We start from the raw sequence: 25,486 nt of genomic DNA, 5'->3' as shown, positions 1-25,486 counted from the left end.
TAGGAACAGAGTTCAGTCCTCCACCGAGATGAACTTTGACCCCTGGCTCTCTGCTGCAACTCCATTGGCCAGTTGTTACCGCGGTAACAGCTGGACAGCAGCGACAGGTGAAGCCCATCACAGAGGGAGGGAGGGCAGGTGGAGGGATTTGGAGATATTTTCACAGATTCCAGTAACTCACGAGTGAAACGCAGTAACATGGTCAAAGAGGACCGCTGCAGCACCGACGCAACCCTGCGCTGACCCCCCCTCCCCCCCTCTGTCCACCATCCGTCCGCCTCACAGTTTTGGAACTTCTGATTCCTGGCAGAAAATTGTCATTCACTGTCCTCAAAAAAAGAATTAACCTTCCGGCTGGGTCAGAGCTAAGAGTTGGAGTCAGAAGAGCAGTTGTGTGAAAGTGGCGAGGAGGCGTGTCTGCCGGGTCAAAGGGCGCTGATGGAGGTTTGAAGTCATTCATGGACGATCAACTTTCCCGGTTTATCTCTGCTTCTTCGATTATGAATATTATTGTTGGTGGTGGTGTTTCCAATTCAATCTTATTGTTACATGTATGAATACACTTGAATATTTATTCTACATTGAATTATTAATGATCATCAACATTCTCAGTCTCATCTTGATAGTTTAAGATCAGGAGAACAGTCACTGTCTGAAGATCATGAAATACGTGTCCGGGTTCAAGGACTCACATCCTCCTGGTTTGTATTCCGTCGGCCAACTGTCCCTCAGATGCTTGTGCGTGGATGCAGGTCGCTGCGTGATGGCGAGACGTCAACAACCTCCTTCCTCATTTATTCTCCTCTGTGTTTTTAGAGAGTGACTGTCAGCTTCTCATCAAACTACCCAAAGTCAAATGTCTTCGCAACATCAAGAGAGAAGGTATGGAAGTGTGTGTGTGTGTGTGTGTGTGTGTGTGTGTGTGTGTGTGTGTGTGTGTGTGTGTGTGTGTGTGTGTGTGTGTGGACCTTTTCTATGTTCATTGGGCACCAGTGTTGCTCTGATATGAGGATGTAAAGGTAAAAGGATCATTTCTTTAACAAACTTATTTTATTTAGAAATACTTCCCATTGTCATACATGACCATTTAAGTAAAGGCCAAAATAAAATAGTAAGATAATCAGGGTGGAGGCACCTGAGCGCCCTCTGCTGGACACACCTGTCAATCACAATCACCATTGTTTTCTGTATGCTTCATGTCAGCATATCAGACACAGATGCTCTGATGTGACACATCTGTGATAACGGCCGACCTCCAGGTTCCTCCAGGAGGAGGAGCATGTGAGTCTTCCCGTACTCGCTGTTAGACGTTTCCCCTGCGTGACTTCTTCATGAATCCAGAATTCAGACAGCTACGTGCGTGTTGCCGGGGGCTGAAGGCGACCACATTCTGCATCGCTGCAAATGTTCCTGGAAACTTTTAGTCACTGTTGTTAGGAGATTAGATCACATGCCGCACCTGCAGTCCTGCATGGAAGCCCAGCCTCGCTAATGTGCTGCGGATGGTGGTGCGCTCGCAGCCTCCTCTAATTTTTCATCCACAAACACTCTCAGACGGCAAAAATCAGAAGAATATTGCTTCCCTGGCGTTGCCTGATGTGATCTGAAGCTAAGGGCGGACGCCATGATAATAACGCCCTTCATCACCCTCAGCCGGCCTGAGCGTCATCTCGCCAGCGGCCCAGACTGGCCCCCGAACATGTAACATATCAGAAACGGGGAGCTGGAGACTGAATGTGGATGCTGCTCCTGGTTAGCTGGCGAATACATTCATGCGTCATGCTCATCATGTCCCTGTATAATCCGTTTGGAGCTGCCGCTATGCCCTTAAAAATAGAATACAGATGATTGCAATACACAAATTAACATGACAGCTGCACAATGTGGTCGGGTCATGAACAATTTAGGAAACTAAAGGATGGTGGAGGGCCAAGAATTAGACAGAGCTCACTAATCCCACTGCAGATGATCCTGGATGAAGCTTTCCTTTCTCTGGGGGAGGGTGATGTCAACTCAAAGAAGCAAGAACCTGCTTTATAAAGGTCTAAACAGTCATCAACATGTAGTGTGATTCATCTGGCTAATGACAAACTGTCGATCTGACATGACGCAATGATTACACTCGTTCAAAATATCCCACTTTTTCAATGAAGTGTTTCGCCTGACGTCTGACAGTGTTGTAGCTGAATTTGTGTACCACCGTGCACTATGCTAGCAGGGACCTTTAGCGTGTCTGGCTTTGCTAGCAGGGACCTTTAGCGTGTCTGGCTATGCTAGCAGGGACCTTTAGCGTGTCTGGCTATGCTAGCAGGGACCTTTAGCGTGTCTGGCTATGCTACCAGGGACCTTTAGCGTGTCTTGCTATGCTACCAGGGAGCTGTAGCGTCTCTGGCTATGCTAGCAGGGACCTTTAGCGTCTCTGGCTATGCTAACAGAAAGAGCTGTAGTGCCTCGCCACTTGATATTTTCGTGGGCACGACTAGCAGGGTGCGTCTGCTATGACCTTAGAGAACAGTGGTTGTTTGTTGTTCGTCCAATTGTTGTTCCCAAACATGAATGGTACATCAGGACAGACACTGCTGCTGAATTGATTAAATAGTGACAAATTAAATATTAATTTTAACAGACGTGAAGATGAATGGTTCATGATGCTTCACCGCATCAGTCACTGAAACACCCAGCTCGATGTCAGGCTCACGGTGCCGACTCTGGTCCAGTGAACAGTCAGAAACTAAGGTGTGGCTGCTCTGGTTTCACGACCTCGTGTTGGTAGAACACACGTCGTAACTTTGCTCTGGAAAAGATGTGACAATTAGCGTGTCGTCATGGAAAAGTGCCTTCAGCGGCGTTTGACCTGGGAACAATTGGGTTTCTCACTCAAGACTGACGCCAGGCTGTTAGGTTTATGTATACGTGAATGGGTGAACATGTTTCACACAGTGTGTGTGTGTGTGTGTGTGTGTGTGTGTGTGTGTGTGTGTGTGTGTGCGTGCGTGCGTGCGTGTGTGCATGTGTGACTCCATCCATCCATAAAATAAAGCCTTATTGAGGATGAAATGGGATTTTTAATTGGCTGAGCTGCTGGCTAACGACGCGGCGTGAAACTTCATGGTCTCTTCGTACAATGTCACCGACACACACGTACAACCGGACCCACAACCCACACACAGAAAACAAACTAAACCCTTTCAAACTGTCCACACACTGACACACACACTAACACACACACGCCATGTCTCCATGTCAGGGAGTATTGATTAGACCATTTAGTCCAAATAGAAGAGAAGGCCGGCCTCCATCAGGGAGGCCTCCCTAACAGCCTCATTTACACACACACACACACACACACACACACACACACACACACACAGCCCTTTCTAAAACACACTCAGCCGACACATTTTTCTTCCAAACCCCAATTCACTTCCTCAATTTCTCACCTACTTTTACACACACACACACACACACACACACACACACACACACACAAACAGTGTGACAGGCCTGTTCAGAGGTTGTGTCCATGATGGGGGGCCCTCTAAGAGTCTGCCATTGATTTGCCTGGGGAGGGGGGGCGGGTGTCTTCTCCTGCCCGTTATTCCTAAAAACATCCCGGCTGCTGTGAGAGTGTTAGTGTGAGGGGGGAGGACAGAGTCGTGGAACTGATCGTCACAGCTCGCCAGCGTGAAACGTGAGTATATACTGTGTTATCCGATCTGCCGCCCTGAAAAGAATCAATTTCAGCAGGCGAAGAGGAGGATTTCAATTTCGCATCTCTGAAGGTGCCAAGGCTTCATGTTCAATATCAGCTGAATCCAAGTGTGTGTTCTCCATGGATATTTTCATATTTTCAAGTTAATACATGTATGGATGCGTGATGAATGTGATAAATCACTGGGAAAGAAGACAAGAATCAAAAGTGGGGAAAGTCTGTCAGGCACCAACCAAAAAGGTGCTGCATGTAAACTAAATTAGATCACAACAGAGAAGGTCACGCGTCAGAGAATTCAATACGCAAAGAAGACCTCGCTAAGAACATGTCAGCTCGCAAGAAGATAGAGACCCAGGCTCGTTAGCTTAATCCAATGACTGGTGGTGGGTGGGAAGTGTTGGCATCAGCTAGCTCAGGTTCAGGCTAGTTAGCTTAGCCCAATGGCTGGTGGTGGGTGGGAAGTGTTAGCATCAGCTAGCTCAGGTCCAGGATGCTGGTTAGCTTAGCCCAATGGCTCGTAGTGGGTGGAAGTGTTAGCATCAGCCAGCTCAGGTCCAGGCTAGTTAGCTTAGCCCAGTGGCTGGTAGTGGGTGGAAGTGTTAGCATCAGCTAGCTCAGGTCCAGGATGCTGGTGTGTCCAGCAGGAACCCTCCTCCTCCTCATCAGTAGCAGCAGTCGCTCTTCTAGTCCTCAACAAACCTTTGGTTCTGTTGACCCAAGTTCCAGTGGAGCTTTGGAGGTGCTGCGTCAAATCACTGCGCCCAGTCAGGAAAGTAGTTCCGGCTACGTGTCTGATTCTACCACTACAATTTAATGTAAAGATTGAAGTTAAATCTGCAACCTTGTAGAGGTCAGGGTGTTTGGTTGTTTTCTCTTTGGTATTTAATCTATCCCATCGTTTGATCATCAGGTCTGATCAGGTCCAGAGTTCGAGGGGCGGACGCTTCGAAGGCCAGGGTCCTAACCTTCCTGGACAGCCACTGTGAGGTCAACAAGGACTGGCTGCCCCCCCTCCTGCAGAGGATCAAACAGGTATTCAGCCTCCGAGGGTTTATCTCAGGCACACTAGTTCCCCTGATGTTTTGTCTGCAAATATGATGTTTGTCTGTATTTAGTTGAAATCTAAGACCTCCTGGGTTTGGCCTCCACCATGGAGAACACCTAGGACTCCCTCATAGCAGGAAAACCTCCCAGGCAGTCGATCAAGTCAAGGAAGAACCCTTTCAATTTAGGAGCAAATCCTGGGATTAGTTTTCATTTCCTTTAACATTGAGACAGGAAACATGACTTAAATCTTTCATGAGGAATTTCTGGAATGTTCCTAATTCTTTTGAAAATGTTCCTCCCAAAATATGATGGTTTTTGTTGCATTTTTTTCTTTCTTGTAAACATTGAAACACAAAAACTAGTTGTCAAAAGAGGGAGGGCCCGAGAGAGACCTGTATAATATCGCCAATTTGTATTGTATCGTTATAGATCTATTGTTTTTGCCTCCCTCTAATATTGTAGAACCACCACGCAGTTACGTGCTTCTTCTATTTCAGGGCCTGGAACGTTTAATCAGCTAAAACTTTGTAAACGAGCTTCTTGCACACTCAACTTAGTCACAGAGTTCCACAAGGTTCTGTGCTTGGACCACAGTTATTTGCACTATATAATGATACCATTTCATCGTAAACACTTCATGAATATTCACATGCAGATGATACTCAATTATTTGTCGATGAAGCCTCCTGAAACTGACCAGCGACCTGAACCTCAGCATGATCCACTCAGGTCAACTGGCTTTACTGAACGTGCCTCACCAACGTGAGATCTACTGATAGATTTCGTCTCGGTGGTCATGCTGAGGGGCAAAGCAACAAAGTGTGTGTGAGTCACAGAATCAAAATTCATAATCACTCAAAGGTGAGCACAGACGTGTGTGTGCGTGCGTGTACGAGCTTGTGAGTGTGTATTCAAGGCCACTTCACAGTCATGCAGCGATTGACTGCGTGACTCTGGTGGTTAAGGAGGAACAGTGCTGAGGGAGAAAATCGCCGTGGCTCTGATTGCCCCTCATTAAGAGCTAAGTGGTGCACTCTGTCCTTCAGCCCTCTGTTTACTTCTCCTCCTTCACTCACATCTCTTCCTCCCTTCTCATGTCACCTTTCACCACTTGTCCTCCCTTTTCTCACCTTGTCTCCTTCCATTTCTCTCACCTCCCCACCACCACGTCCTCCTCTTATCACATCTCTCTCCTGACACTTTTCTTCCTCTATGCAACCTTCTATTTGTCTCTCTATATTCCACCTGTCCTCTCTCCTGCTGTGGTTCCTGCCTCTTCACCTTTTTCTAATAATTTCTCTTTCCAGACATCTCCTCATTTTCCCGTCTGTCATAGCTCGTCTCTCCCCGTCCGCCAGCTGGCTTGTAAACATCATCCCATCTCTCGTCACACGACCTCTCCTCTTTTCTGACCCTCATCTCCTTCACTTTTACTCCCCTCCACTCTTCTTCTGCACTCTCTTTGACTCAGCCATCCTCTCTCCTTCCTTCACCTTTTCACTCACACTTTTCTGACTGACTGCTGCTTTTTGTGAGATGTCAGAGGATTTGTTGCCATGGCATCGGGGGTGGGGGGCACTAGGCAACATTCAGTACCCCACTTGACCCATCACTTCTCCATCATCAGGTGAATTTGTCTTTCCACACATAAAACAAGGCCTGGTGTCTTTTACAGCTGAATCCCGCAGCGCTCAGGCAGCTTGCTGGTCGCTGGGATGTTAGACGAAGGAGGACAAGCGGACTTTGTTGCATTGTTTGTCATCAAGAAGCCAAACATGAGCCTTTTGACCAGCAGAAAGGGTACAAAGTCAACTGAAGGGTAGACAACTTTCTTTCAAAAGCGTACCCAACACCAACAAGTATTTGTACCCTTTTAAGTGCATGTTACTACCTGTTTTTAAGAGTGAGATGCTGTCTTCACCACCATCGTGGCCTTTCAACTGGCTCCTACTTGCTATTCGTCCTTTGTGTCAAAAAAGGAAAAAAAGAAAAATATTTCTGAAAATGTTGTGGAATAAGAAATTGAAATCTCTACTGTTCTTGAGAAATCCATCCATCCATCACTGCCTCTTATTTTCACTCTTTTTCTCTCACTTTCCTCCGTCTCTCCATGTGGTCACCCGTCCCTCCTCCGGCGGCGGCACGTCGAGCTGTCGTTGCTGATATTAAAGACCTTTGAACTCTGTTTATGAAGCAGGGATCGATGAGTAGAACCACACCCAAACACGTCATCCATATTCATACTCGTGTGTTTGTGCAGGAGAACCATCCATCACTGTCTGTGTCCACTCATGTTGGCTCCACACCACCGTGAACTTAGAGTCCTTTATTTTACACAGAGTGAGTTAGAACCCAGCACACCTCCACAGAACAGTTCCTTCAGCGGTGTTCTCCTTCCCCAGCTGTGATGTCACTGATGCTACAGCAGCAGCTATGCTAACGCCTCTGGGAGCCGCTGCTGTTGTTTTAAACTGCCTTGCTGGAATCACACTTGAACCACAATGGCCGGTCTGAGCCACTGTGACCTGAGGCCTTTCTGGGGGAGTTCTTGTGGATCTCATGAAACCTGCTGTCTTTCTGATGAAGTGATTGGAGCGTCCAGAGGACAGAGGTGGAGCGAGGACAGAGGGGGAGCGAGGAAGGTTTTAATCAAGGTTTGAGGCCTCCTACGGTCGCTGTTCACTGAAAACAAGAAAGATGCAGCTGCTCAGAAACTGTCACTCAGGTGACGCTATCGCCCATTTCTTCATTTCTGTGTACGTCTGTAGTTTGTTACTTCTTTAATACCCAGGAAGTCTATTTATGTTCTCTGGAAAACCTCTGTTGTGTTTGCGAAGCTCCGTCTGACTTGTTCCTGCTCATGTATTTGCTTTGAGTGTGTTGAAAAAGAGGGCGGCCCGGTGGAGCAGTGGTCCTCCCTGTGGCCCCCATCAAGAAGGTTGTGGGTGGAGCCCCGGCTGCAGCACGGGGTCTTTCTGGGTGAGTCTCCATGTTCTCCCTGTTCCTGCTGGGTTCTCTCTGGTACTCCAGCTTCCTCCACAGTCCAAAGACATCAAGAGGGACCAGGTTAATCCAGACTCTAAATTGACCGTAGGCGTGGCTGGGAGAGCCAATGGTTGTGTGTCTCTATGTGTTGGCCCTGCCATGGACTGGTGACCTGTCCAGGGGGAAGGCTGCTGGGATAGGCTCCACCCTCACCACCCTCAACAGGAGAAGAGGGGGAACATGGAGGGATGAAAAAGTTAGTCTTGTTGTGGCTCAAATTGTTTTCTTGCAAAATCAAGCTAACAGGCTACAGGTGAGCTAACAGGCTAATTCTATCTCTGCGGGTATCTCTGAAGTGTGGGAGTCAGCTTTGATGCTGCTCTCCGTCAGATCCTCTGCAACAACCCTGCCAAGTTGGAAGTTGATTGGATGCGCTGTTGTCGAGAAGAACGGAGGACCCACAGTGAAGAATGATGGGTTGAGTTGATGAGTTGACGCTCATCCTCTCATTTCAAATCAGCTGTAAAAAAATAAAAATCTGGCTGAAATTGCAAAGCGTCTCCCGAGCGATTTGAAACTAACACTCATCCAATTACGTCGGTAATGTTGTGAATGCGTCACCCTGACTGACTGCTGCTCACCGTCATTAAGTCTACAGCTATTACAGCAGACACGGCGATCGCTAATGTGGCTGGATTTGTAGACGGAGGCCGCCAGCGTCCCCTTGTGCTGACCCTTCAGCTAATGGTCCAGAACGGCTCCACCTGCTGTGTAATGTCACCGGTTGAAGACACATCCAACCGTTTGACCAAACTAATCGATGGGCAGGCAGTGATTTAACGGGAGGAGCGAGTCTGGCTCTCCTCAGAGAGTCGGTGGGTGTGACTTTATCCTCATAAATTGTGCCGTCGAAGTAGAAATAGGAGGCAGTCAGGTGCAGGGCACAAGCAGACCCAAACAAGCTGGCACTTCTTATTTCACACTCCAGGACATCAGGGGTAGCGTGTGACCAGCAAGTTGGATTGTTCATCCATATTGTAAAACACAAGGAAATGCTAGCTTCCTTAGCATTACCTGCTATTTTACATTCCAACAGTGAAGTTGGGCAAATGGTGCCTTCACATGGAGCCGTTCTCCCAGGCTTCACCCTGCATGAGCACCCCCTTACTGTGGTAGTCCTGACATCGTCGGTGAATTTGTCCGAGAGCTTCGAGTTTATAATTCCAGAAGTGTGTGATGAGGTTTTCAAAGACAGTGGAACGTCAGTTCTCTGGTGGATGGATTTACATTCAGTCATCAACAGCAGAGTCTTTTCACGAGCGTTCTCATTTACTACGTTGGTAGTAGTAGTAGTAGTAGTAGTAGTGTTGTAGTAATAGTAGTAGTCGTGAATGTAACCTTAGCCAATGTACTTTTCAGCTAACTTGACAATATGGCAGCAAAGTGTAAAATCTGTGTTACAACAACCTTTCTGGATTATGCTGGTGTAACATTGTCGCACTGTAACGGTACAGTTTTAGCGTTGTTTAATTCCATCCGTAGACCGGAGTTCCGAGCATTTAAAACTCTCAATACAGATTTGTCTGAAAGCTCCAATTAAATTGTTTTGCACCTTGAAGAAGAAGTTGTTGAAGTTGAAGTAGTCGTTCAAGAAGAGGTTGTTTCTCTTGTTCACGTCGTCGTGATCAGAGGGCAAACTCTTATCACGCACGTCTCCAGTGACACGGTGCGTCGCCGCAGCAAACGCCATCTGCTGCTTGGCTTGATGAGTAAAAAAGTTTGGAAAGGGAGAATGTGTTTTCTACTACGTTCAGTTTTCATGCTCAACCACACAGACAGATGTTGCTGCTCCCTGAAGTGCCCTGTATTGAATTCCTGTGTTCAGCGTCTTATTAATTTTTCGCCTCATTCAGGATGAATTCTCCTTTAGTTTTCAGTATTTCTTATTTTCTCAGCAGAGGAGAAGAAAGAGCCGAGTGAATGGAGTAGAAATCAATGGCAGAGAATGGAGGTAGAGGTCACTCTCACCTCGCTGGCTGTGCTGCTGCTGAAAGACTGAAACTCCCGTTAATGTGCTGCTATAGAACAGCCTTGGAACATCAGCACCGTTTCAACAAACACACTGCACGGGAAATCTAATTTATTGCCAGTGATTTTCTTGTCCGTCTCTTCCTGTTTCAGTGGGGTATTTTGTGTTTTTGTGTGTTCCAGGACCCGACCCGGGTGGTCAGCCCCGTCATAGACATCATCAACATGGACACCTTCGCTTATGTGGCCGCATCTGCTGACCTGCGTGGAGGTTTGCCAACACTTCCCTAGACTGTGTAAAATAAAGAATTGTTGAATGAAGGCACCCCTCGTGATGGCCTCATGTGAGCGCCAGCGTAACATATTAACACCAGAGTAGCATGTTAACACCAGAGTAGCATGTGAGCGCCAGCATAACATATTAACACCAGAATAACATGTTAACACCAGAGTAGCATGTGAGTGCCAGAGTAGCATGTTAACACCAGAGTAGCATGTGAGCGCCAGAGTAGCATGTGAGCGCCAGAGTAGCATGTGAGCGCCAGAGTAGCGTGTTAACACCAGAGTAGCGTGTTAACACCAGAGTAGCATGTGAGCGCCAGAGTAGCATGTTAACACCAGAGTAGCGTGTGAGCGCCAGAGTAGCGTGTGAGCGCCAGAGTAGCGTGTTACTCTGGATTCTGAAGTTGGCTCTTTGAACCCTCAGCAGAGTGACAGCCGACCTCCATGGTTATTAATATTCTTTAGGAGTGCTGTAGTGAAATGTTGGTGTGTTTGAGCACCACTTAGAAGAGTCCAAAACATGAATGGCCCCGACAGACGTTTTGGTGAATAAGCACTAAGCGTCAGAGATCAATGATGTAGAGGTTTTGCTTCGAGTTGTACGAGGCAGACGCACAGAAGTGCTGACGACACTTCAGGACACAACACGTCCAGTGTGTCCTTTTGTCATCGTTCACCTCTGAAAGCTTCATAGTCCCTCCCTCCTTCCATTAGCCTGTCTGATAGCTGCCGTCGGCTGCTGGTAACAGCCATCCGTCCGCCAATCAATGATGATTACCGCCCTGTCCACACACACACACACACACACACACACACACACAGACACACACGAGGACTGGGAATGCTGCTGTAGCAGCTCCACTAGACTGCCAGATCAGCACACAGACACACACACACTACACACACTCTACATTCAAACAAACAGCTTTATTGACAGAGGGAATAAATAAACAAATATGACAATAAATAGACATTTTAGAAACATGAAACTGCCAATTCAGCATATTTATTTTTATTACCTGATGGCATAAATTCCTTCCTGTGATTCTCTACTCGTTTCCTACACACACACACACACACACACACACACACACACACACATATATATATATACACTGTGTGTGCGTGTGTGTGTATACTTGTGTATATATATGTGTGTGTATATATGTGTGTTTGTGAGGGCGCACACACACACACTCAAGTGTGCTGGCACTTTCCTTGGTATCTCTCAGGTTTTGACTGGAGTCTCCATTTCAAGTGGGAACAGCTGTCACCAGAGGAGAGAGCTCGCCGGACCGACCCGACTCAGCCCATCAAGTAATTTACTCACACACACACACACACACACACACACACACACACACACACACACACACGTTCAGACACACATCCTGACCCTGAGAGGCTGTTCAGTGAATGTAGACCACCACAAAATCAGTAAGGAGCCTAAAACACACAATAAACCCATTAAAGCCTCCACGCTGACGTCGCCCGTGTCCTGACCCCGTTTCTTCACTGTAGTTTGGCAAAAAAATGGCGTCCTTGATGTTTTTCAGTACAACAGCATGTTGAGGTCCCCTGGCTGCAGGCCCTGAACCTGTAATTTTTAAAAATTCATTCAGAGTCTGGAAAGATGCGTGCGGAGCGTTTGTCTTGGTCGGGATTCCACTCAGCCAATCAGCATCCATGAATGCAATGACACCGTTAACTCTGGCTGAGAGTCAAAGCAACTATGGCGGCGGCGCAGCAGTGAAGGTAACAGATAGAACCGATGTTGCTATTGGAGTGTTGGGAGGAGACTTTGGGAAGAGTATCTCCTTTCTGTGGACCCCGACCTTCACACAGGTAAACTGGACAATGATGAAGACTCACAAATCAACCAGCAGCCCAAAGTTGAAGGCTCCAGTTCGATTCTGACAGTTAAGCTCTTCCTTTCCTCACGCTGTCCCGCTGGTGGACGTCACCGGCGCACACAGGAGCATCCCACTTTTTAATCACGGAACTCTGCCACTTGGTTTGAAATGTAATCAAAGTGTTTGTGGATTAATGATCAGAGGCTGAATGTCCCAGACGACGACCTGGAGAGTTTGTCAATGTTTCTGGACAGTTCAGCTGCTGTTAGCATCAGTCTCCGTTAGCTTCAAGCTAAATATGCATGGCTGGTTCTTCCTGCATTCTGGAGCCATAAAGTAGTGATGAAGGAGGGAGAAACATCTTTGTGAGTACTTGAAAATACACTTAAACACATGACGGATTGAAACATGAGCCTGATGCTAAAGCTAGCGCCCTCTAATGGTCCTGCTCAGGTGTTTCATTTACCACAGTTTTACAAAGTGGATGATTGATGGCTGACAGAGTGTTTGTTCCAGAGAGATGAACAAACAAGCAGCAGTGAAGACAGAGACACAAACATTCACAGTTACCAACTTAATGGCGTTTCCTCGCCATAGGTCGGGTTGTTGGCAGTTGGGGCAGAGTCCCCACTGAGCCAACATGGCGGTGTGCTATTTCAGAGGTGGTGGAGCGTGAAACGCTCACAGATGGACAGATGATACATGCATGTCTACCAGCAGAGACACGATGACATGGATGAGACGCAGAGAAACATTCTTCATCTGATCTTGACGTCCTCTTGTGTGTCTGTGGCAGGACGCCCATCATCGCTGGCGGGCTCTTTGTGATCGACAGCTCCTGGTTTGTTCACCTCGGCAAGTATGACACTGCCATGGACATCTGGGGTGGGGAGAACTTCGGTGAGACATCTTTGCGCCTTCCCATCCAGTTATCACGTTTCCTTGTTAGAACCACAAAACACTCAGTTTGGGTTCAAATACACAAACCGACTTTCAAGGTTATTGATTTGAGAAAGTGTGGCGTCAGCGGACCCGGGCCCCTCCAAGTGTCCTCTAGTATGCAAATGTATTTGGTTGGAAACCATTAGCAGACGGCTACTCTAAGAAAGTGATTGATGGGTTCAAGAGCAGCTGAGCTGCTGGGTTCACTGACAGAATACGTTTAACATCAACTTAACGCAGGTGAAGGTTTCTTTCAACATCTGGCGCTCCAGCTGCTACCTGCCTCCAGGTAGCTGAACCTAGACGCTTGTGCTGCTGCTTCCCTCAGGTCAATGACAGACAGTTTCCTCCATTTCTCTGACTCTCTCGCTCTCTCTCTCTCTCTCACACACACACACACACACACGCTCATTTGCTCGCTGTCATGTTTTTGTCAGTCTCGCAGGCTCCGTGTCAGTAACTCGCCGACTTCCCTTGTTCTCCTTTGTACTGCCTGCTGTTTCATCGTTACTTCCATTTCCTCTTCCTCATCAGTTCATGTTCTCATTTTCTCTTGCCAGCTCTCTCGCTCCCTCGCCGTCGCTGTAGAACCCTCTTACTTCCTCACTTTTCTTTCTCTTCTCTGAGCTTGCGCACGCACACATATACACACAACAGTGTGAACAACCATTACGTGTCTAGGGTGTGTGTTGCTGAGTTGGAAGCACAGTGAAAGCAGGTCGCACCGACACACACTCACGCACACACACACGCACATTTACAGGAGCGCACACACACGCACGCACACACACACACGTGCACACTTACAGGAGCGCACACACGCGCGCATTTACAGGATCGCACACACACACGTGCACATTTACAGGAGCGCACACACGCGCGCATTTACAGGAGCGCACATGGAATCAACCAGTCAGCAGGTCATCAAATATTCAGAAAGGTTTGGCCCACTTTAACAGAGCAGCATGGAAAACTAACGAGGAGACAGAACGAAGGAGCCAAATAAACAACAAGCTCAGTTACACAGAAACAATGATAACTGAGAAATATGTTTTCAAAAGTGAATGAATAATGTATATCGTTAGTTTTAGATAATAACTTTCACTGTTGTAGCTGAAATTACAAAAGTTGTACAAGTAGAGCTACAATAAACAACAATGATAACATACAAGCTAGCTAAGTTAGCTTAGCCCAATGGCTGGTAGTGGGTGGGAAGCGGACACTACCAATCATTGTGCTAAGCTAACTAGCAGTATGTCAGATCAACACGCTAAAATGTAGGCATAGGTAAACCATGAATATTGAGATGTAGATTTAGATGTGTGTGTGTGTGTGTGTGTGTGTGTGTGTGTGTGTGTGTGTGTGTGTGTGTGTGTGTGTCCTTGCAGAGATCTCATTCCGTGTGTGGCAGTGTGGTGGCAGTCTGGAGATCTTGCCTTGCAGCAGAGTGGGTCACGTGTTCAGGAAGAAACACCCGTATGTCTTCCCCGAGGGCAACGCCAACACCTACATCAAGTACGTGTCTGAGCAGACGTAAGCCAGCAGCTGGAGGGAGGGGTGATGAAGAGGAGGAGGAGGAGGATGGTCAACAACCTTTGTGGTGTCACCAGCTCATATTCATGCTCAACTATCACAGGACAGACTTTGACACTTTTTACATTTAAGGTTATTTGCTCGTCACTTTGTTGAAGGTCGCAACAAAGCACACGAGCATCGTGAAGTTGTTGCTTCCGCATTTAACGGATGCATTTATGCAATGGAATCACAGTCACATCTGTGTAGGCAGCAGCTGTAATTCCTTGTTTCTGCTCACCCACCTACTTAACCAACTTACCCACCGACTGATTCACCGGCCGGCCAACACAGTGAACAGAAGCCCTCGTAGCTGTGTGTCACAGCCACCAAACGCAGCTCACATCATTGTTAAAGTGGATTTACAGCTGCTCGGGAGCCTTTGAGCTGTGACTACAATATTATCCTATTAGCATAAGCTCTATTGTGTTCCGTGGCCCTTTCAAACAGTCGGAGAGATGTTTACAGGCAGTCCAATAATCCATTAACAGGACTAATGTACTCAGGCGGCATGTGAACTGATCTCGTATAAACAGATTAATGGAGGCTACAATAAGGAGGCTGCTTCTATTCAGATTTCCAAATTTAGTGTGTCAACATCAGGGTGTCGTCCTCACCCTGGTGGCATCAGGCCACACTGCCTGTTTGAACTGAGGTCAAACAATAACTGTCCTACGAATCTTTAGAAGTCCTCGGAAGCGCTGCTTAGCCACTGGCTGTTACTCAGTGGCAAGGAGGCTACAACATGGAACTGTTGCTGCAGTGTCCTTCAGGGACCTGGATTCTTGTTTCAGAGCGTTTTCAAGGACGCATCTGTGGATCCTGGTTCTGGTCCTGAAGCGCCAAAAATTTAATGACGACTTAAACCTCGCAGTTAGTTTCATCCTGCACATCTGCAATGTTTTGAAACCTGCTGGCTTACAACTAATGTAGGCATTCGCGACGTAAACCTGACTCCACCATTGTGTCCAAATCAAAGGTAACAGTCCCACTGGCTATTGGTGGAGGCTGCCGTGGACATGCTAACTTCCTGTTGGATCCCTGCAGTGCTCTGTTACAGTGAGCTAGATTACCATGTCCATGTTTTTAAACTGATATTTTCTTTCCTGTTTTAACATGAAACCCAGTGAAAGGCACATAGCCTTCAAGGCAAGAATTTGTACTCAGTTTTGTTTTACCATTTCATTGTTCCATGAGGTTTAGGAAGAAGAGAGCGAGCCTAATGCCTCGTTCCCACAGCGGCATGTCTGGTGATGCTAATAACACCCGGAGTCAGAATGGTCTGCTAATTAGCCCAGGGTGAGGGGCTAATTGGGCCTGTGTTTGACACCTAGACCTGATGATTATCCTCATAGAGCACCTCAGAGGTTGCTGCAGGGGTAGCAGTGCCATGTTAGCTCACTGGTAGCCTGTTAGCTGTTTTAATGAGGACACTCTCCACTGTGTATCCTAAACCAGGAGCAAAAGTTCAGTACTTGAGCCAAAAACCGAACCGGAAATAGACAGAAGGGGGAGCTTCACAAACACATGGAGATCTGGATGTGGAAACGAGGAGTGGTGGATCAGTGACTGTTAGCAGCGCTGCTGGGTTGCTAGTTCAGCTCTTAACCGTCCGCTCCCGCCTCCTCCCAACAGCTCGTTTAAACTTCCAGAGGAACTACACCAAGATGGAGCCGCTGCCTATTATCCCAGCTCCCCCACTTAGTCACCGGCTTCACTCCCTGTCGGCTGTTACCGAGGCAACATCTGTTCCACCGAGAATATAATGACTTTTATTCGTATCACGATGGCCTGGTGTTTGTGATCATCGCCGATCTCTCAAACAAAGCGGCTGTTGTCTGCTCGCTTGTTGCTCTGCCAGTTAATTAGCTGGAGACATGTGCGCTGGCAGGCTGGTTATGAATATGCTAAATCTGAAAGAAAGGCTTAATGATTAGATTACAAAGATTACGCCGTTTTCTCCCTGACGCCTGCTGCTATCATGTGTGTGAGACAGACTTTATAATTGTGAGCCGACGTGTATTTATGTTTACACGCCTACAAGCAGCTCATATCGCCGCTCGTTATTAAAGCGCCTCAGCAGTGTGTGATGGCTGTAATGGAGGGTTTTTGTCATTTCACTGAGACGCTTCAGAGCAAAACTCACCTAATCGCTTCTTACTGAACAGAGAGAGAGAGAGAACTGTGCCTGAATGATCCTGCAGTGAATAAAACGCAGTGAGCTGAACTGGATGCAGCAGCACGAAGGATTTATGCCTGCTGCAAACATGCGATCTGCTTCAGAGCGAGGCGAGGAGGAAACGTGCTTTTTCATATCTTGAGATCATCGGGATGACAGAAAAACGTCTGTTCAGCAAGGTGAAAGGTCAAATCACTCCCGAATCCACCCTGGTGCCCACCAAGTCTCTGCTTCAACGACTTCACACTCTGGAGGCCGGTTAAAGTTGCTGCATTTTACCAGTGTTGATGACATTAACTGTTCAATAATGTTTTCAACCTTTCAACTCTTTTCCGCTACGTGAGTGATGGCAATAATGGTCTGTGAACTGTTTCCAGTGGGAGCAGGAGCAGAGCTGCCCGCCGGCCGGAGCAGCCAGCATCATCAATCAGGCGCAGCGGCCGTCAAATTACACCCTAAAAGGGTTCAGGTTGTCACTGGCGCCAGGTTCAGATGACAGACGTATCGATTTTTTAGCTGCATGCATGTTCATGTATGTCCACATTTCAAACACAAGTACTATGTGTGTGTGTGCGCGCGTGTGTGTTTGTTTGTCAGGAACACACGGCGGACAGCCGAGGTGTGGATGGACGACTTTCGCCTGTTCTATTACTCTGCTCGCCCTGCAGCACGAGGGAAATCATATGGAGAGTAAGCACACACACACACTCACACACACACACACACACACCCTCTCGCTGTCTACAGTGACATGCTGATATTTTAGGGTGTAGATACATGAGCATAACGATGAGTCGGTCGGTACTGAGGGACAGAGCGGGGACAGACCTGTAGTCCAAATACCAGCGCTTATCTGCTCCTCGCAGGTAAACACTGACATTTAACCACAGGGCGCTGTGCTGTGATTGGCTGTGCCCCCACCCTGAGGCCACCATGCTCGCGACAAGCTTAGCCCCGTAAAGCCCCACCAGCAACGATTTGACTCTAAAACTGATTGTAGTTTACTAAATTAATGTGGCAAGGTCCTGAAGAAGAACTAGCAATTGAGTCCATGAACTCGTCAGGACACAAGTCCAGCGAGAGCTTGGGGGATTTTCCCAGAGGCAACGATGCAGTCAAGCAGGGGAGTCGCCCCCTGCTGACCGCCAGAAAGAATGCAGGTGTGATGCTTCACTTTCAGGCTGGAAACGTCTCACTGACTTCATTTTTGTTGTCGTTTCCACTTTTAATCACAAATTACGCAGTCTGACTCGTGTGTTTGTGTGTTACCAGCATCAGAGGCAGAGTTGAACTCCGCAAGAAGCTCAAGTGCAAATCATTCAAGTGGTACTTGGACAACGTCTACCCAGAGCTCAGGTGTGTGTGTGTGTGTGTGTGTGTGTGTGTGTGTGTGTGTGTGTGTGTGTGTGTGTGTGTTTTAATTTGTATTCCATCTGCTTGTTTTGATGGGTACAGAGAATTTGCATCTTTTTATTATACCTCTCCTTTTAGTCATTTAAAGAGTTGACAATCAGCTTCCTGTTTACACCGGTACGCACATGCCCAGTTGACACGAGCCGTCATGTGATGTGTGTTTTCAGGTTTGTTACTATAATCCAGGAGGCTCAAACATAGTAACATTAATAATGAAAGCTGATGGTGGGCTGCTGCCTGAAAGCAAATGCTGAAATACTGAATTGTAATAAGATCTAAAGTTCCTTTAAATAGGTTTTATATAAAAACGTAACGTGTGTTTTTGGAAGGTTCTGATCGTGACACTTCACCCAAAGAGTGTCTTTGTTTTCTAAGTATTTGTCAGTCTCCATGAGCTTAAAGCTAAATAGGAACATGGCTGATTCTCTCCTCCTGGAGTCACTGAGAAATATTGCAGGAGAGAACATGACTTTAACAGCAGCCAGCTGGGTTATCGTCACTGTTCCATGAAAATCCATCCCTCCATCCATCCATCCATCCCTCCATCCACCCATCCATCCATCCATCCCTTCATCCATCCATCCCTCCATCCATCCCTCCATCCATCCATCCATCCATCCATCCATCCATCCCTTCATCCATCCATCCCTCCATCCATCCCTCCATCCATCCCTCCATCCATCCCTCCATCCATCCATCCATCCATCCCTTCATCCATCCATCCCTCCATCCATCCCTCCATCCATCCATCCATCTATCCATTCATCCATCCCTCCCTCCATCATCCATCCCTCCACCCTTCCCTCCATCCATCCATCCCTCCATCCATCTATCCATCCATCCATCCCTCCACCCATCCCCCATCCATCCATCCATCCCTCCCGCCATCCATCCCTCCACCCATCCCCCATCCATCCATCCATCCCTCCACCCTTCCCTCCATCCATCCCTTCATCCGTCCATCCCTCCATCCATTCTTCCCTCCCTCTATCCATCCATCCCTCCCTCCCTCCCTCCCTCTTCTCCTGTTGAGGGTGGTGGGGGTGGAGCCTATCCCAGCAGCCTTCCCCCTGGACAGGTCACCAGTCCATGGCAGGGCCAACACATAGAGACAGACAACCATTGGCTCTCCCAGCCACGCCTACGGTCAATTTAGAGTCTGGATTAACCTGGTCCCTCTTGATGTCTTTGGACTGTGGAGGAAGCTGGAGTACCAGAGAGAACCCAGCAGGAACAGGGAGAACATGGAGACTCACCCAGAAAGACCCCGTGCTGCAGCCGGGGCTCCACCCACAACCTTCTTGATGGGGGCCACAGGGAGGACCACTGCTCCACCCACAACCTTCTTGATGGGGGCCACAGGGAGGACCACTGCTCCACCGGGCCTCCTTTGATGAAAATATGAAAGATATAAAAAAAATAGTAATAGAGTAAAATATTATTAGGCCAGGTATTGTTGTTGTGTTAATTTTTTTTTAATGTATTGACGTATTTATTTATTTCCTCTGGGGAATCAGGTCATACCCAAATCACTGTTTCTAAATAGATCTTAATTCATGTGAGAAACACGAGCTGTAACGAGGTAAGATGCTCACGAGTGAGTCACACATCAGTGATTCAGGATTAGGTGTTGTACATCCCAATCATACCCTAAATATAAGACTCGCCCAGGTTCCCTGAACGCCTCATTCACTGTGTTTATGTGTTAAATCTCTCTGCGTCCTGATTGGCTGAACTCCCAGTGGCCCGACCGTTCCAATACCGCTGAGACACACAAGCGTCTCCATTTAAACACTTCCTCAGACATGCACGCACACGCACGCACGCACACACGCACACACACACACACACACACTTAAATACCCACTTACCCACTGGAGGCTGGTGTTAATCCCCCTGAATGGAATTAACAGGCTGGCTCTCCTGGGAGGACGGACCTGACCCTTAAAACGCAGAATAACCTTTCACGGGTTATTAAAACAGAGCGAGATAGCAGATTGAATTAATGCTACAGGCTTAAGCCCGAGTTTATAGCACAGCCGAGAATTTAACAAGAAAGACTGAGAAAGTTTATCAAAGAGGAAGATTGGGAGGAAACTTTCTGAAGTAATGAGTTTAGAGGAGCGTAGCCTTCGGCGGCAGCGGCTGCGTTAAAGGTCCAATGCGTCATATTATAAAATGCTGATAAATTACTGTCAAATTAGCTGAGATGTCTTGATGTGGTTAATGAGATGGCGGCGTTGCAGTTTGTGGGAGCTGTTAGTTTGTATGAAAGTCAAGACTGTATTTTCTCTGAACTCCTAATGTGTTTGTGAGGATTAATAGGTCCGTTAACCTAATGGCGTGTATCTCCTCTCCTCTGCTGGTATCTGGACACGCCGTTTCTCTCTAATTATCCGGATCCTGTGAATGAACTCCCGCCCCTCCTCCTCCTGCTGCAGGGTCCCTGATGACTCGGACTCTCAGTCAGGGGTGATCAGGCAGAGGCAGAACTGTCTGGAGTCCCGCAGGCTGGAGGGCCAGGACCTGCCCGTCCTAACACTGGCACCCTGCGCTGGAGCAGAGGGCGTCGCCGCCGTCAACCAGGTGAGAGGCAAAATTAAACCTGCAGGAGGCGGAGCTACCTGTCTAAGAAAGGTTTTAGAACCAACACCTTTAACTGGTCTGTCACTCAGTGGTGGCCACCGACTACAGCACCTCATCCCTGACGTGATCACTTCCTGTTGGACTACAACATTTCCTCATCCCTGACATGATCACTTTCTGTTGGACTACAACATTTCCTCATCCCTGACATGATCACTTCCTGTTGGACTACAACATTTCCTCATCCCTGACTTGATCACTTCCTGTTGGACGACAAACACACCTCCTCCTCTCTTGTTGAACCGATCGTATCGTTAGTAATTGATACGCTGTGGCGATCAAAGCTGTTCTTCCTTGTGTGCTGATGCTTTGTGAACGAGCAGCCAATCAGAAGCCTCCATACCGATCCTGTAACCAAAAGGATCAAATGTTTTCCCTCAACCAAAAGCCCAAAACACTTAAACAGCTCTTGTGTCTGCAAACCAAACCTTGTGCTATCAGATTGATTTGAAAGACCCCAGCGTGCAGGTAGCTGGAGCGCACCTGGCTGCTCCTGTGTCACTGCGCCAAGGAGAAGAAGAAACCAAGATGGCCGAAGAAGAATGTGTGAAAGTCTCCTCTTCCTCTCAGCGGCCATTAGCACATGTAAATAAGATTCTTGTTATGCAGACATCAAACTGACCCTTGATAAGGTTACAGTGGTGCGTGTGTGTGTGTGTGTGTGTGTGTGTGTGTGTGTGTGTGTGTGTGTGTGTGTGAGCAGCTTCCCCTCAGCCATAATTAATACCCCTAGGATTCTCATTATTCAGTGTTTAGAGTGAGAGTGGAGGCTCTGATCCGCTCCAGCAAGCCACCGCACTGAGAGTGAATGTGTCAGCAGCTGAAGCGCCTGAAGGCCGGAGAGGCCTGTCTGAGACCGGCAGGTTGCTGGTTCAAATCCCTGAACCCTCCAGGGAAATAACTGTGGCGCACGTGTGTGTGTTTGAATGTGGAGAAACCTTGAAGCATCTTCTTCCATGATGGTTCATGTTCAGAGTTCTTGTACGGACTGGCCGCCTCCTCCTCCTCATGCTCCTCCTCCTCATGTTCCTCCTCCTCATGCTCCTCCTCCGCATGCTCCTCCTCCTCATGCTCCTCCTCCTCCTCCTGCTCCTCCTCCTCATGCTCCTCCTGCTCCTCCTCCTCCCCCCAGGAGGAAACATCTGTGAACACATTCAATTCATTTTTCTGTCCTGGCAGTTTCTTCACTGATGTTCTGTAGATGATCTGTTCCTGTTCCTGTTCCTGGATCCTAGACCTGAAGTGGGCGTGGCCATGATACCAGACGTTCCTCAGACCTCCCTGAGTTGGAGGCTGGTTGGAAGCTTCTGTGGTGTTTAGATTGTGTGAGTTCTCACAGAAGAGCTGAGGCTGAGTTTTCTAGTTTCTGGGCTCAGGACACACCTGACCGTGTGACCTTGTGACATGTAGAAGAACGCCGAGAGCGGATTGTCGACTGCAGCATGTCCACCTTGTTGGGCTGAAGGTGTTCCTCAGTCTCCACTGCATGGGGTTGACAGCTGTGTTGAACAGAGCAGGTCGACATGCCACAGCATGAGGAGACTGACAGGCGTGAAATTCAACCTGCTGAGCCATGAAAGTATAATTCTGATCAGAACTATGAGGCCGCGTGCTGGTCAGGATGAGCTGACATGGATGGGACCGTGGGGGCGGCGCCTGGGGACGCTTCTGCTGAGCATGCAGGCTGTCTCAGCTCCGGCTGCTTCCTGCAGGTATTTTTAAGCCTGGGCCCTACGTTCCCTCCTTTTTGGGTCTAAATGATTAATAGGGATTAAACCCAGAGTAGCGAGCTAGAACACAAACCACCCGAGGGCTGCGCGTAGCAGCACCATCTTCTCCACACAACAGACTGTTCATCTCTGAAATAATCCCTGCCGCGATATCCCGCCTGCTGGCGTCGTCCAGGTTACTCAGTGACCCGCGATCCGTGTGTAGCGAAGCAGGTTGACGTGTCTGGATTATTGATCCCCGAGCTCACCTTCATCTTGTGATTCTCGACTGCGTCTGAGGTGAAGGACGGCGTGCAGAGACGGGAGCCGTTGCTCCGCCTCTGAGCGGTCAGATGAAGAGAGAAGTCCGACTTCATCAACTGGGTTCCTCCGTGACAGTCCAGGAAGGAGTTGACCACGGCGCTGGAGTACAAACACTCCTCCCGTGAATACCTGTGCCGACTCAAGTCTCTGCACAAAGACAACATTGAATTACACAACACTACTCACTAAAAATGATCACATTCACACTGTGCGGGGGGGGGGGGGAATTATTGATGGCCTTTTCACACCCTAAATAATTGATCATTGAAAACAGAAACAATGAAACTGTTGTCAGGAATCAATGAAGTCTGACAGCTTCACGATGACAGGGCGGTAATTAAAAGTTGGTGTTTGCTTCAATCAAACCACCAGTTCAATATGACACTTTCCTGTAGGAGTGTGTGTGTGTGTGTGTGTGTGTGTGTGTGTGTGTGTGTGTGTGTGTGTGTGTGTGTGTGTGTGTGTGTGTGTTGCAGTAGTGCTATGGTAGCGTTTGGTTTCAAGCTACCTTTCAACTGTGTGGTGAGCTGAGTTGAAAAAGAACCTGAGCGGTGATGAGGGCACCGGCGTGGCGAGCGTGAGCTGATGGCAACTCTGTGTGTGCAGGACTGGGTTTACACTCACGGCCAGCAGATCCGTCAGCAGCAGCACTGTCTGTCTCTGTCCACCACCTTCCCCGCGTCCCAGGTGCTGCTGCTGCCCTGCAACATGGCTGACGGCAAGCAGGTCTGTATACACACACACTCACACACACACACACACACACACACACGCACGGGTTTCAGGCTGCTGACAGGTGGTGTGTCGCTGCAGGCCAGCCACTATCGTATATCCGTATGGCTGATAAATTAATCAAACTTTTAATAAATTTAAATCTGAATTTGTCCAGAGATGATCATTACACACACACACACACACACACACACACACACGTGCAATGAGGGCAGATGCTTGACAGTTTTTTGGACAGGGAGTCTGAAAAACTTCTAACACCCACACACACACTTGTCATTACCTGACCACTGGGCACCTTGACGGCGTCCCACAAGCCCCTGCAGCAGAGAAGGACCTGACAACCAATAAATCACCACAGAGAGCGAGAGAGAGAGAGAGAGAGAGAGAGAGAGGGAGGCACAGGTGGGAAGGTGCACATGAGGAGGAGGGAGGGAGAGGTGGCTAAAAATGAGCTCATTACACCAACTGCTTCGTCTGCTGGGAAACAAGTGTGTGTGTGTGGGGGGGGGGCTGAGTCAGTCCTGCGTGTGTGTCATTGCTGTTATTACTTGATCTATGAGTCATTCGTGACTTGTGAGAGCAATGAAGTGGCGGGGGGGGGGGCGTCCGGTTTGATGCGCCAGCTTCAGCTCCCATGTTGAGAGGATCTGGATGGTTGTTGGTTTGCGGCGTTGGGGTTCCTCTCCAGCAGATCAGCTGCTAGAATCAGAGTTCAACATTCGGGGTCATCGTCTCCACAGAGGAGTTGAGCACCAGCTATGATGTCATCAACGCACCACCAGCCAGCAGGTCTCCTCTGACTGCCCCCTCTGCAAAGTGACGTCCACGACCACATACGTCCTCCGTCACGTGGAGTCCATGCGCCCTCCACCTCTGAAGATCTCGTCATTCTGCTGCTTCTGCATCTCCAGCTTTTATTCCTCCCACTTGTGTGTGTGTGTGTGTTATTGTTTTACTAACTAGCTGGGGTCTAAATGACCTTTTTGAGGGTCAAGCCTTTGTTTTAGGGTCGCGTGATGTCATCTCTGACCAGTGCAGCACCCAAGGTCAGAGTTCAAACCCTCTTATGAGGACTTTGCATGTTGCGCCCATGTGGGTTCTCTGCAGGGGCCCCAGCTCCTCCCACACACCTCAACCATTCCAGTGCGGTTCATCAGGACTCTGAACCGGATGGCAGTGTGAATGGCGGTCTAGGTTTTTGCCGTTGTCTATTGTTTCCAGTTGTGGATTCTGTTGATTGCCGTGAACCAGGAAGGAGTTCAGTCCCAACACAGTGGAGATCATCTGAAGCCAGGAAGCTGAAGAGTCGTCATGAAAAATTAAAACCTCCAAAAGCCCCTGAGGACCCTGTGTCGGATGGAGTGATGACATCAGCGTGACCCCAGTGCATCCTGGGAGCCTGTGGGTCCAGACGTGTACAGTATCTCAGAGCAGTGGTTGATGTTCCCAGCAGCTCCGGAGCTCGGAGCACTATTTGATTTCTTTTTAATTATCGTTCCTTCCTTTTTTTCAATTAAGAAGCTTCACGGTCGGTCACTACGCTGTGATGAGCGTGACATCACATCAACGCAGCAATAAACACGCGTGCAGATCTGCAGCGTGAAGCTGGCGTGTTGTTGCGAGGCCTCAGATCAGGATGCAGAACTGAGATGGGTCAAAGCCCCTGCAGACACAATATGGCCGCCTGCTGGAACCCGATGCCGAATCACGACTCACACACAGATGTACACACACATACTTCCATTACATACTGTATGGCGTCTACACACACACACACACACACACACACACACACATATATATATATATATATATGTATATGTATGTGTGTGTGTATATATATATATATATATATATATATATATATATATGTATGTGTATATATGTATATGTATGTGTATATATGTATATGTATGTGTATATATGTATATGTATGTGTATATATGTATGTGTATATATGTATATGTATGTGTGTATATATATGTATGTGTATATATGTATATGTATGTGTGTATATATATATATACACTGTATGTATATATATGTATATATATATGTG

General features: G+C 47.9%; 1 protein-coding gene across 3 annotated transcripts in view; it reads left to right on the top strand.

Annotated features, from left to right (window-relative positions):
- Positions 1-25,486, top strand: part of galnt14 (UDP-N-acetyl-alpha-D-galactosamine:polypeptide N-acetylgalactosaminyltransferase 14 (GalNAc-T14)) — a 110,491-nt gene that overhangs the window by 81,658 nt on the left and 3,347 nt on the right. For 2 of the 3 annotated variants that reach the window (XM_086190453.1, XM_086190454.1), the window contains 10 exons: positions 817-882; positions 4,623-4,744; positions 9,956-10,043; positions 11,287-11,371; positions 12,704-12,807; positions 14,238-14,364; positions 17,198-17,290; positions 17,873-17,956; positions 20,455-20,599; positions 23,299-23,418. In XM_086190453.1, the coding sequence (XP_086046579.1) occupies positions 817-882; positions 4,623-4,744; positions 9,956-10,043; positions 11,287-11,371; positions 12,704-12,807; positions 14,238-14,364; positions 17,198-17,290; positions 17,873-17,956; positions 20,455-20,599; positions 23,299-23,418 (1,034 nt within the window). Of the gene's footprint in view, positions 1-816; positions 883-4,622; positions 4,745-9,955; positions 10,044-11,286; positions 11,372-12,703; positions 12,808-14,237; positions 14,365-17,197; positions 17,291-17,872; positions 17,957-20,454; positions 20,600-21,100; positions 21,840-23,298; positions 23,419-25,486 lie in introns of those variants that run through there. The other variant, XM_086190456.1, reaches the window with a different exon arrangement.

Source organism: Aulostomus chinensis, chromosome 20, assembly GCF_037954235.1.
Source record: "Aulostomus chinensis isolate RoL2024-O1b breed Wild chromosome 20, RoL_Achi_v1.0, whole genome shotgun sequence".
Taxonomy (NCBI): Eukaryota; Metazoa; Chordata; class Actinopteri; order Syngnathiformes; family Aulostomidae; genus Aulostomus; species Aulostomus chinensis.
This window is presented reverse-complemented; position numbering and strand designations above follow the sequence as displayed.